Here is a 12,831-nt window from a genome sequence, read left to right as displayed (position 1 = left end):
CGCGGTTTGGCGGTCGAAGTCATTGTGTCCCTCACTGGTTGCCATAGAAACATGACACACACTTGAGACTGCACATGCGTGCTACCTGGATCAACCTAAAATATGCTTTTTAACGCAATTTGAGCGTCATAGAAAACATTCATGTGACAGTTCACCTTATATTTTGTTGCTGATTTGAAGTATATTAAATATGAGTGTGTCAAGTCTGCAAGCATTTTTGAGATTTCAACTTTTATTTACTACTATGTCACATAGTAGGAACAGGAACTCAAAATGACACTTAAAACATAAAACATAGAAATAAAATAAACTTATATAGAAAATATTGATCTGATTCCCCACTGCACACAAAACCATGCATGACAGGCTATCTGACTTAATTAAACAAACACAAAACATCTTGAAGTGTGCAATCTGTGCCTTGCCATAAAAAAATAGAAATTAAATATTAAATGCTAAATATGCAATGCAATGCAAAAAATAAATAAACATCAGCTCGCTAAGCTGTGTTTGTCTTTATCTTTAATAAAGTGGTGCTGAAGGATGCCCAGACAGAAGAGGTGCCCGTAGGTTTTACCTCTGTATACTCGTTTTTTTAGCTTTTTTCACTCATGAACGTATCGGTTTTTGTTTGTTTGTTTGTTTTTTGACTCACACTTTTCTTTTCCTAATTTTACAAGTTGCAAGTTACAAAAAACACAAGCAGTGTCTGATCACGGCCGGGTGTTCTCGGAGTCCGATGACTCGCACTGTGAAGACCTCTATTGGGAAACATGAGAATGCGCAATAATCTCAGACAACTTAATCCAGATATTTTAATCAAATCTGCAAATTTATTTGAAGAACAAAATTACCCAGAGATCAGTTATCATGATTAGAAGATCTCAAATCTTTCAAATCATCCAGATGTATTAAGCGATGTATGAAGAATGGGCCTCTGGTGAGACACAGGGCCCATGACCAACACAGGAAATTGATACAGGAATAATTGTATGTTTTTACTTCCCAGTCAGTGAGATTGCATATGAGTAAAAATATTCAGTATAATGATGCTTACCCAGGTAAGCTGGCTGATCTTAAATAGAAAAAACGGCATCATGATTAAGTAAACAAACTCTGAGCATTTCACAATCACGCTGAAGAGAACGACTATATATCATTACTTTGAATACATGAAAACTTAAGTGTAAGGATCTTACTTAAACAGTCCCCACCAGTCCAGCCTGGGCGACACTCTGCACAGTACTGCCCTTTTACAAAGAAATCGTCCCTTGGGCCCCATGTGCCATTGTTGCAGCGCTTGCAGTTCTCGAATATGCTGCAGCCTGAAGAGGAAAAATGAAAACACCTAGAATTAAAAAGAGGCATTAAATATTGAGATTTGGTTCTGAGAAACTAGCATAGAAGATTTAAACCAGCCATCTCCATTAGACAAACAAGTCAACAACGTGCTTTGCAGGTGCCCTCTTATAATTCCAGCTGTGCTGCTAAAGGTGTCATGGGCTGCGCGGTCCAAAGGATTTGGAGTGATTGGCTGTTTGCTGCACACATCACACTTTCATGTGCACATGTTCCACAGAGTTAATCACAAAATCTGGCTCAAACTCTGAGTTGACTGAGAATGTTCATATCGAGCTTTGTGAGTCTGCTGAACCTGATCTAAACCAGGTTGGATTTGTTTGGTTTTGTCAACTTGTTGTTTGTTCAGCTAGCTTTATGCAACAGGCCACTGATGTAATGAGGCTGTTTTTCTTAACATCAACAGTGTTTTGATCCTGATTATTTGAATGCACTCACTTACTGGATCATTGGACTGAAACCTTTCTCGGAGTTTAAAGGCTTAAAATGATCTGATCACAAACAGAGAAGCGAAATTGAGTTAAAGGGTTAGATTTTAAATTCTGTTTTAGTAATTTTGTTGCTGAAAAGTAATTGTCCAGTAATTGTGTTAAATTATTTTAACTCATTAAGGATTATTAAATTAATCACATACATTAACCTATTAACGTTTACAGTCATACTTAAGAGTCCTTGGATAGCAAGCAATTCTGGCCCTCAAGATCTACTTTACTGCAGAGTTTACCTCCAACCTTGATCAAACTCCTGACCTGAAGACCTTTTTTAGCTTGTTCAGGTGTGTTAGGTTAGGGTTGGAGCAAAACTCTAGTGGAAAGTGGACTACGGCGACCAGAGAAACCCCTGCTCTATGGTTAACAGTAAAGTAAAGTATGGTTAACATTAAAGTAATGGCTGATGATAATTGACATTAATAATCATCCATTTAGTTAGTACACAGAGCCTAGATCCAAAAAAAAAACCTTTGTTATTCTTAGATTGCAAAAATCATGTACAGATATTTTTTTTAAAGACCAGGCCAGTTAATTTTCCTGTTGCTGTAAAACTCATTACAGACATCACACAGTCAAGAATGTAACAAATTATTTCTCAGAGAAAAAATAAATAAAATAAAAAACACTTTAACCATTAAATCGGATTAGAGTGAATACATTCTATTCTTAGTTAACAAGTTCCAGAGTTCCAAATGTCAAAAACAACAAATCATAACACACGTTGGGCTAATGGAATATTTACAATATAGAATATATACAGTATGACATTAATGTTTCTGTCAGGTGCCTGATTGCTTTCAAGCTGTTTAATTATTGAATATATAGGATCAAATGTAGCTATTATTAGACCATGGGCAAACCATAAAAATGTTTATCACAAGAAGAGAAAAATGAGAAACAGTTGTAAATGTGTTGATGTGTTATCTGCTCACCGGGATGGATGATGCAGGGATCGCATTCATTTACAGCATTACGACAGCATGGCACTGCATAACCTACCGAAGACCCTTGAAGAGGACATTTACAGTGGATGACATCATATTCACAGCATCCTCTACACATCACACTCCACTCGGGTCCTGGACAGTAGTTGTACAGGAACCTGTAATCTAACAAGTAAAATACAGTATCATAGAGAGTACAAACTGACCATACACTGTGTTTATCAAATGACTGTAAGAGACATTCTTATATTAAACAATAATATAGAGAATTGTTTTAAGGATTCACTCTAAATGAATGAATATTTAGCTTGCTTGTAAGTAGACATGCCTAAATAATTTGGTTTAATTAAGTAATTTGGACATAGTTTAGTTGCACTAACTCATATAAGTTTAATTAATTTAATTATTTTTATTTCTTTTTAAGTAGGAAATCAAATGACCAGAAATGTTCGTATTCATTCAAATAAAGAAATATTCCAAGCCTAGAGTTAATCATTCAAATCAGTGTATTTTTAATATCCCTCCCGCAGCATGTCATGGGTGGTTGTAAAAACACACATGAAGATGAAGGCGAAGGCAAATTAACAGAGCAACATTAACAGAGCAATCTACAACACATCCAAGAGAGATGACTTGGAACAACTAGACTGAGGCCCTGTCCACACAAACGTGGCTATTTTCAAAACCACAGCTTTTTCTATGCGGTTTGGCCATTCGTGGTTTGGCCACTCCTGCCAGGGTGAAGATTTTCAAAAACTCTGGTTGCAGTTTCATTATGTAGACAGCGAAGATTTTGGCTTGTGACATCCGAGCATGCATTGTTATCTCTGCCTACTGGAAACTTTTTCAGGCTTCTGATTGGCCAACATGGCTTTACGGTTGACCACCTGGTATTGCCACCTGTTGGCTTGGCATGCTCTTGACAGTGCTTCATAGCATGCTTTTGTGTTTCTATGTGGACAGAGATTTTTTTAAATGGAAAAAGGAAAAACTTTATAAAAAATACCTGTGTATGTGTGGACATGGCCTAAGGAAAGACGTTGCAAACTGAAAAACAAATTTCTTTACATTCCAGTAAAGATGACTCTTTTGTAGGCAATTACTGTATATGGATGAAAAGTGCACTTTTAAAATACAGAGTCATGTGAGGTGTACATGTCCTGAAAGTGAAAACAAAAGGTGTGTTCAACTTGAACCATGGCTACAGATGGTGGTCAATGAGATTAGCCGCTTGCAGTCAGGGGCAGAGTTGAAAACAGAGCCATCAACTCGGACACTTTCTGCTCCCAGTAGTGATGCTCACACAGTGTTTGCATGCTCTATCACAGATGAAATGAATAAAATGCAATATCTGTCAAATACACAGATGCTTCGGAAACCTTTTCATGAGCAACAGAAACCCTTTTTATATACTGCTTAATACAGTGCCATCTGTTCAAGAAAGTACAACATAAACATATACTATTTAAATACCAATAAAGTGGAGGTATTGCCTTTATCAGTGTTTTTTGATAAACGTGACTCAATACAACATTGTGACTACAGTAAAAAAGCTTTTACTGTTCTAAAAAGACCCACCATGGAGATCAGTGTTTTGCTTTAGTTGGGCTCTTGGCCTTTTAGTAATTCAATGTAGTTTGCTTTTAAACAATTGTTATATTGTGTCACAACAAACATTTGTGCATTACTGAATTAAAAGCTTGAGAAAGCAGATGAGCGTACACTTTGTGCTTTTAAATCACTCTAATCAATATCATGAAGGTTTCTTTCTTTATTTATAAACATTAACATACAACAAAAACACAAAAAAAAAAAAAAAAAAAAAAAAAAAAAAATCCAATTAAACAAATGTCACCGCAATTCATAATTATTAGAAAAAGTAGGAACTTTATTGCTCAGACTTTTAGACATGAACACTTATCATACGATCCTCAACAGTGGTGACAATAATTATTCATGCTGCAGTACATGATGGGAGATTTTACTATGCTATTACCCAGCATGCATTGCAGCATGAAGCATTTTATTGATTGTCACCATTGTTGAGATTCATATGCTGTTCTTGATGTCTGTGTGTATCTAAATAATTCAAATTTTTACTGTACTAAAAAGACAGATTTGTGAGAATTATTGGAATTTATGCAGTGAATTGTGAAACAGCGGTGTCATCATCAGAGCTCCTGCAGCCCCTCTGGAGAAACTGCACCAGCTGAAGCTGGCTGCACACTACACGATTTTCAAATCTTAAACAATTTTAAAACCATGGGAGACCACAGACATGAAGAGTGTTTCAACCAATTTTTAGCCTTATAATCCTCTCAACGCAAACACTAGACAATTCGAGCAGACCGTGAGACCACACATTTGTTGGTTGTAGGAACAATTTCACAGTGTGAGACGTGATCTCACGGACACTCGCGAGATCAAATGTGACTAGAGAAGAAAAACAGACAGAGGACAATCAAAAACATGTTGTTTTGCCTGGAGGCAACATGGTACCAAATAGAGATAAAGCATGACGTATCCTATTGCCAACAGGTGGCTCTATGATAATAACTGAATATTGGCCTTTAGATATCTTCAGGCCATGACTCTTTCCAAATATTTGAAGTTTGGTGCAAATTGGACATTGCATGTTTAAGTTAGTGTAAAACAAGACATTGCCTGTTACCAGCAGGTGGCACTATGATTATAATGGAATATTGACCTTCAGATGTGTTCAGGCCAGGACTCTTATCAAACGTGTGAAGTTTGGGCAAGATCGGACATTTTATGCCTGAGTTAAAATAACATTTATTCCCATGGCGAGACATCAAACTTTGTCACTGCTCCATGGACACGCCCTTTAACGAAAAGATCTTCACAATTTAACATCGCACAGGCCTTTAGAATAGAGTGACTGAAAAAAATTGATGTCATAAAATTTTTTCGGAGTAGTTTGTTACAGCGTAAAATATGTCACTTCCTGTTGCCAATAGGTGGCGCTATGACTATAACTGAATATGGGCATGTCAATCTGTTCAGGTCAGGAGTCTTATCAAACATGTGAAATTTGCTGCAGATTGGACATTGTATGTCTGAGTTATAGCAACTTCATTTTTCATGGCGAGACATCGAAATTCGTCAGGCCACAATGGACACGCCCTTCAACGAAAACTCAAGATCTTCGCAATTTAACGTCGCAAAGGCCTTTAGATTAGGCATACCACATTTGGTGTTGATCTGAATAAATCTCTAGGAGGTGTTCGTTAAAATACAAGGTATGCAAATGACAAAAATGATGCAAAATTTGCTCATAAAATAAAAAATAACTGACTTCCTGTTGGGTTTCGGATATTGCTCCAAGAGTCTTTTTTGTAGGCATTGATGCTTTACATATGTGTGCCAATTTTCGTACATGTACGTGAAACATAGCTCGAGGGCTGCTGATTTTTTTAGAATAGGTGGCGCTGTTGAGCCATTTTGACACACCCTCTTCTGAAACCTATATCAGACATAAATTTTCACCAGGTCTGACGCGTGTGCAAAGTTTCATGACTTTTTGCGCATGTTTAGGCCCTCAAAAATGTGATTCATTTTGGAGAAGAAGAAGAAGAAGAAGAAGAAGAAGAAGAAGAAGAAGAAGAATTAAAGCTGCAAGCAGCGATGAACGGGCCCTCGCACCTGGGCTCACCACCAGCGAGTGGCTTTAGTAAAAAGTGAACGGCGAGAAATATGCATTTGAAGTTGTAAATATAAATGGAATATGTCAAAGTCATTTATATCTGCCAATCTTCCTGCATGATCTGTCATATGGCCAACAGGTGGCGCTATGATTATAACTGAATACTGGCCTTTAGATGTCTTCAGACCATGACTCTTTCCAAACATCTGAAGTTTGGAGAAGATCGGACATTTTATGCCTAAGTTACAACAACCTCTATTCCCATGGCGAGACATCAAATTTTGTCACAGCGCCATGGACACGCCCTTTAACAAAAACTCAAGATCTCCACAACTTAACATTGCAAAGACTTTTAGATTAGACTGACCAACATAAAATGTTGATGTCATTAAATTTCTAGGAGTAGTTTTGTACAACGTAAAACATGTCACTTCCTGTTGCCAGCAGGTGGTGCTATGGCTATAACTGAATATGGGCATGTAGATCTGTTCAGGTCAGGAGTCTTATCAAACATGTGAAGTTTGGGGCAGATTGGACATTGTATGTCTGAGTTATAGCAACTTCCTTTTTCATGGCGAATAATCGAAATTTGTCAGGCCGCCACGGACACACTCTTCAACGAAAACTCAAGATCTTCATAATTTAACATCGCAAAGGCCTTTAGATTAGGCATACCAAGTTTGGTGTTGATCTGAATAAATCTCTAGGAGGAGTTTGTTAAAGTACAACGCCTGAAAATGGCAAAAACAACACTCATTTTGTAGAGAAAATTCAAAATAACAGACTTCCTGTTGGTTTTCGGATTTTGTACCAAGATACTTTTTTTGTAGGTATTGGTGTGTTACATGTGTGTACCAATTTTCCTACATGTACATGAAACACAGCTCGAGGCGCACTACGTTGAAAGTGTATAGGTGGCGCTATAAAGCCATTTTGCCACACCCACTTCTGAAACCCATATCAGATGTAAATTTTCACCACTTCTGAGGAGTGTGCAAAGTTTGCTCGGGCCCTAATAATAATAATAAACAAAGCAGATACAATAGGGTCCTCACACCATCGGTGCTCGGGCCCTAATAATAATAATAAACAGAGCAATTCCAAGAGGGTCCTCGCACCATTCGTGCTCGGGCCCTAATAATAATAATAAATGAAGCAATTCCAATAGGGTCCTCGCACCTCGAACGTTGGGCCATATGCTTATAAAATGGTAAATATTTGTGCCATATTTCATGCTGCCAGTTGGTGGCGCTTTGACTATAACTGGATATTGACATGTAGATGTCCTCAGACCAGGACTCTCACCAAACATGTGAAGTTTGGGGCAGATTGTACATTGCCTATTTAAGGTAGTGTAAAACAAGTAATTTCCCGTCACCAGTAGGTGGCACTATAATTATAATTGAATATTTACCTTTAGTTGTGCTCAGGCCAGGACTCTTATAAAACATGTGGAGTTTGGGGCAGATTGGGGATTGTATGCATGAGTTACAACAACTTCCTGTTTCATAGTATTAATAACATCTTTTAACACATAGTAAGTGTTGCTAGCATGTTTGAGAATATTTCTAGCATGATTAACACACAATGGCATATTTTACTGTGTTGCTAATAGTGTATAAGTGTAAAACATGTCACTTCCTGTTGCCAGTAGGTGGCGCTATAACTATAACCAAATATGAGGATGTAGATATCTTCAGGCCAGGAGTCTAATCAAACTTGTGAAGTTTGAGGCAGATTGGACATTGTATGCACGAGTTACAGTAATGTTCTGCTTCACTGCATTAATAGCATGCTTTAACACTGAGTTAAGTGAAAGTCGTGACATTTGTCAAGTATGGTAACCCATACTCGAAATTGGTGCTCTGCATTTAACCCATCCAAGTGCACACACACAGCAGTGAGAAGTGAACACACCGTGAACACACACCCGGAGCAGTGGGCAGCTATATCCAGCGCCCGGGGAGCAACTGGGGGTTCAGTGCCTTGCTCAAGGGCACTTCAGCCATGGGTATTGAGGGCGGAAGAGAGCGCTGTTCATTCACTTCCTCCCACCTACAACTCCTGCCAGCACCGAGACTCGAACCTGCGACCTTCAGGTTACAAATCCAAGTCTCTAACCATTAGGCCACAGCTGCCCCTAAGTGTTGCTAGCATGTTTTAGCATGCTTCTAGGAGTTTTCCAGCCTATTTAACACTTGTTGATGCTTTTTATTATTTTGCAAGCAGTGCATAACAGTGTTACACATGACACTTCCTGTTACCAGCAGGTGGCGCTATGACTATAACCTAATATGGGCATGTTGATGTGTTCAGGACACGACTCGTCAAAAATGTGAAGTTTGGGGCAGATCAGACATTGCTAGCCTGAGTTACAGCAACTTCCTTTTTCACCGCATTAGTAGCATGCTTTAGCACTTAGCTAAGTGCTACTAGGATGTTTTAGTATGTTTCTAGCATTTTGTCAGTGTATTTAGCACTTCCTGACACTTTTTAATATGTTGCTAGGAATCCATAACAGTGTTAAACATGACACTTCCTATTGCCAGTAGGTGGCGCTATGACTATAACCAAATACGGGCATGTTGATGTGTTCAGGCCAGGACTCTTGTCAAATGTGTGAAGTTTGGCACAGATTGGGCATTGTATGCATGAGTTACAACGACTTCTTGTTTGATAGTATTAATAGCATGCTTTTGCACTTAGTATGTGTTGCTAGTTGCTAGTATGTGTTGTGGCGCTATAACTATAACCAAATATGAACATGTACATGTCTTCAGGCCAGGACTCTGATCCAACTTGTGAAATTTGTGGAGGATCGGACATTATATGCCTGAGTTACAGCTACTTCCTGTTTCACTGCATTTGTATCATGTTTTAACACTGAGCTAAGTGTTGCTAGCATGTTTTAGTATGCTTCAAGAATTTTACCAGCCTATTTAACACTTGTTGATGCTTTTTATTATTTGCAAGGAGTCCATAACAGTGTTAAACATGCCACTTCCTGTTGCCAGCAGGTGGCGCTATGACTATAATCGAATACGGGCATGTTGATGTGTTCAGGACTGGACTCTTATCAAACTTGTTTAATGTGGAGCAGATTGGACACTGTATGCCTGAATTACAGTAACTTCCTGTTTCACTGCATTAATAGGATGCTTTAGCACTTTAGCACTTAGCATGTTGCCAGTGTATTTAGCACTTACTGACACTTTTTAATATGTTCCTAGGAGTCCATAACAGTGTTAACCATGTCACTTCCTGTTACCAGCAGGTGGTGCTATGACTATAACTGAATTTGGTCATGGGTGAAAACCTATCACACGTATGAAGTTTGGGGCAGATCGGACATTTCTTGCCTGAGTTACAGCGACTTCCTGTTTCCAGGCGAAACATCAAATTTTGTCAGGCCGCCAGGGACACACCCCTTGACGAAAACTCAAAATCTTCTCAATTTAACATCACAAAGATCTTATGATGACCCTCACCAAATTTAAAGACAGTCCGATTAAAACTGTAGGAGGAGTTTGTCAAAGTACGAGGCATGGAAATGGCAAAAACTGCACAAAAATAGTACAGGAAATTCAAAATAACTTACTTCCTGTTGGGTTTTGGATTTTGTACCAAGAGACATTTTTTGTAGGTAATGGTGTGTTACACGTGTGTACCGATTTTCATGCATGTACGTGAAACGTAGCTCGTGGTGCACTCCGTTGAAATTTAACAGGTGGCGCTATCAAGCCATTTTGCCACACTCACTTCTGAAACCTATATCAGATATAAATTTTCGCCAGTTCTGATGTGTGTGCAAAGTTTCGTGAGTTTTGGAGCATGTTTAGGCCCTCAAAAATGCGATAAATTTAGGAGAAGAAGAAGCGGAAGAATATTAATAAACGGAGCAATTCCAAGAGGGTCCTCGCACCACCGGTGCTCAGGCCCTAATAATAAACAGAAAAGATACAAGAGGGTCCTCGCACCATCGGTGCTCGGGCCCTAATAATAATAATAATAAATATAGCTGCAAGCAACACCAACCCTCTAGCACAGGGGTGTCCAACCCTGTTAATGGCAATTGACTGTCCTGCAAAGTTTAGCTCCATCCCAAGTCAAACACACCTGAAGCAACTAATTACGGTCTTAAGGATCACGTGAAAATTAAAGGTAGGTGTGACTGATTAGAGTTGGAGCAGAACTTTGCAGAACAATCGATCGCCAGGAACAGGATTGGGCACACTTACTTTAGCAGTTTGGATCTAAGGGATACAGCAAGAAAAGGGTTAATCCGAACCATCAAGAGACACACACACACACACACAACCCAATATATAAAACTTGAGTAACACTTCCAATAAGGTTTCAGTTATTAACATTAATTATATCAAAGTACATTAACAACAATTGTATGGCATTTATTAATGTGAGTCTCTCTCTATCTGTCTTTCTCTCACACTCACACACACACACACACACACACACACAAAGAACAATATATATATATATTATTCTAAAATTATTCTAACACTTTTCAATAAGGATTTAGTTTTTAACATTATATAAGTTAACATGTACATCACTTATATAGCATTTATGAATCTTAGTTAATATTATGTTCAAAATGGATTACTACATTATTAATTAAAATTTATAGTCAATGTACATTAGTTACTGTACCATGAATTAACATATTTTTTTTTTTACTAACACAAACAAATGCAGTAAAAATATGTTGTTAATACTTAGCTTGTACTAATGTTGAAGACTATATTATTTAACTATATCATTTAACACACACATATGTTAATTAAAGCTTAGTTAAAAAATATTTTAATACATTATTTATTAATACATTTTTTATTTACAGTTTTATTTTAAGATAGTTTATGTACTGTGAAATAACATTAACATTAATATTTTTAATGATAGGATTAACTAAAATAAAAAAGATTAATAAATGATCTGAAAAATAGAATGTTCATTGTTACTTCATGTTAGTTAATGCATTAACTAATGTAAACCAAGAGAGCTTATTATAAAATGTTGCCAACACTTTTCATGATCTATAACCATTTTAATAAATCCTTTTAATGATCTAAAAACATTTGTGAAATGATTATATAAAACTATATTACCCGTCAAATTCATTAGCTTTTTAAAATACATATTACTTTTCTTTGAAAGATTTTTATAAATGATTTAAACGCTCTACACGTTTCAACAATTATTTAAAAGTAATCCTATAGCTCCATCTGGTGGTGGCCATGATTGGTATTACACACTGCACGTTTGGTGTTGCTATCTGAACCAGCCAGAATGAAGTGTGCCTAAATGGAGCGTGAGTACAGGACAGTCTGGCCATATGCCTACGTAACGCCAGGTTCACAAGCTCTCTCTGTAATCCGTATTTTTTCCGAGCCCATGTTAATGGATCAGGGTGTTCACACTGCACACGGTAAAAGATGTGAACAGAAAAGGTTAGAAATAGAAAGATGAGAAAATAATGAATATCTTGCGCATGAGCATAGAGAGAGTTGTGAGTGCACAGGACACAGTTTGAGCAGAGGAAACACTTTTTAAGTGCGTGCACTCTCTCCGGGCATGAGCAGTGTGTATCTGAGCACGCCTGTCTGGTTTTGTGACAAAACAAAGGATATCTGTGTGCAAACAGAGAGATTTGCGCTCAAGCATTATTTTAATGTGCTTTCATGTTACAATAATGCACTCTCGCTGCTGCTTCTGCACCGCATACACATACTGTATACGCACTGCAAATGGAGTACGTGTGAACCTGTATAATGTATAACAAATCTATTTCAACACCTGAGGAGCCGCTACAATGAGCTCTATGACCAATGCATGGCAAGAAAACATGCCTAATAATTCAGCACTCCTGAATATATTCACTTCCAGCCTTAAAGGATAATTATATATCACTCATAAATGATTAAATACCAAATGTATAGTATTTATTAAGACTAATGTGATTTGGAATTGGTAAAATGTGCTTGGGGAAAAAAAAATTTTAGAATATCAATGTGCCTAATTATGCACTCTGTGAAAAAGCATTTTTAACGATTTTATTGATCTATAAGAATTTGAAAATATTTTTGCCTGCATTACAGCTTAGTCTTCATCTGTGAGCTGAACTGTTTTACTGTTACATCCATGAGATTGTGTAAATTCAGATAAATGTAATGTCACAGGATGTCTGTCATAGGTCAGTACCAAATTAGTTTAAAATTATTTACAGACTAAAAACAAAAATATAAGTCCACGAGTGTGTATTTGTTTTTTATCTTTTTATGTTGCAATTAACATAATTCTTAACCTATTTATATAAAATCATGTTGTCTGGGCCCTACAAATTGTACTAGGT

General features: G+C 37.3%; 1 protein-coding gene across 4 annotated transcripts in view; it reads right to left on the bottom strand.

Moving 5' to 3' along the window:
• Positions 1–12,831, bottom strand: part of pamr1b (peptidase domain containing associated with muscle regeneration 1b) — a 169,191-nt gene that overhangs the window by 131,357 nt on the left and 25,003 nt on the right. For 2 of the 4 annotated variants that reach the window (XM_042753305.1, XM_042753306.1), the window contains exons 2-3: positions 2,850–2,959; positions 1,200–1,325 (exon numbers count right to left, since the gene is read on the bottom strand). In XM_042753305.1, the coding sequence (XP_042609239.1) occupies positions 1,200–1,325; positions 2,850–2,871 (148 nt within the window). In that variant the 5' untranslated portion in view covers positions 2,872–2,959. Of the gene's footprint in view, positions 1–1,199; positions 1,326–2,782; positions 2,960–12,831 lie in introns of those variants that run through there. The other 2 variants (XM_042753304.1, XM_042753307.1) reach the window with 2 other exon arrangements.

The sequence above is a fragment of the Cyprinus carpio genome, chromosome B25 (assembly GCF_018340385.1).
Source record: "Cyprinus carpio isolate SPL01 chromosome B25, ASM1834038v1, whole genome shotgun sequence".
Lineage (NCBI taxonomy): Eukaryota > Metazoa > Chordata > Actinopteri > Cypriniformes > Cyprinidae > Cyprinus > Cyprinus carpio.
The sequence above is the reverse complement of the archived record's forward strand: the minus strand, read 5'-3'. Positions and strand labels throughout refer to the sequence as shown.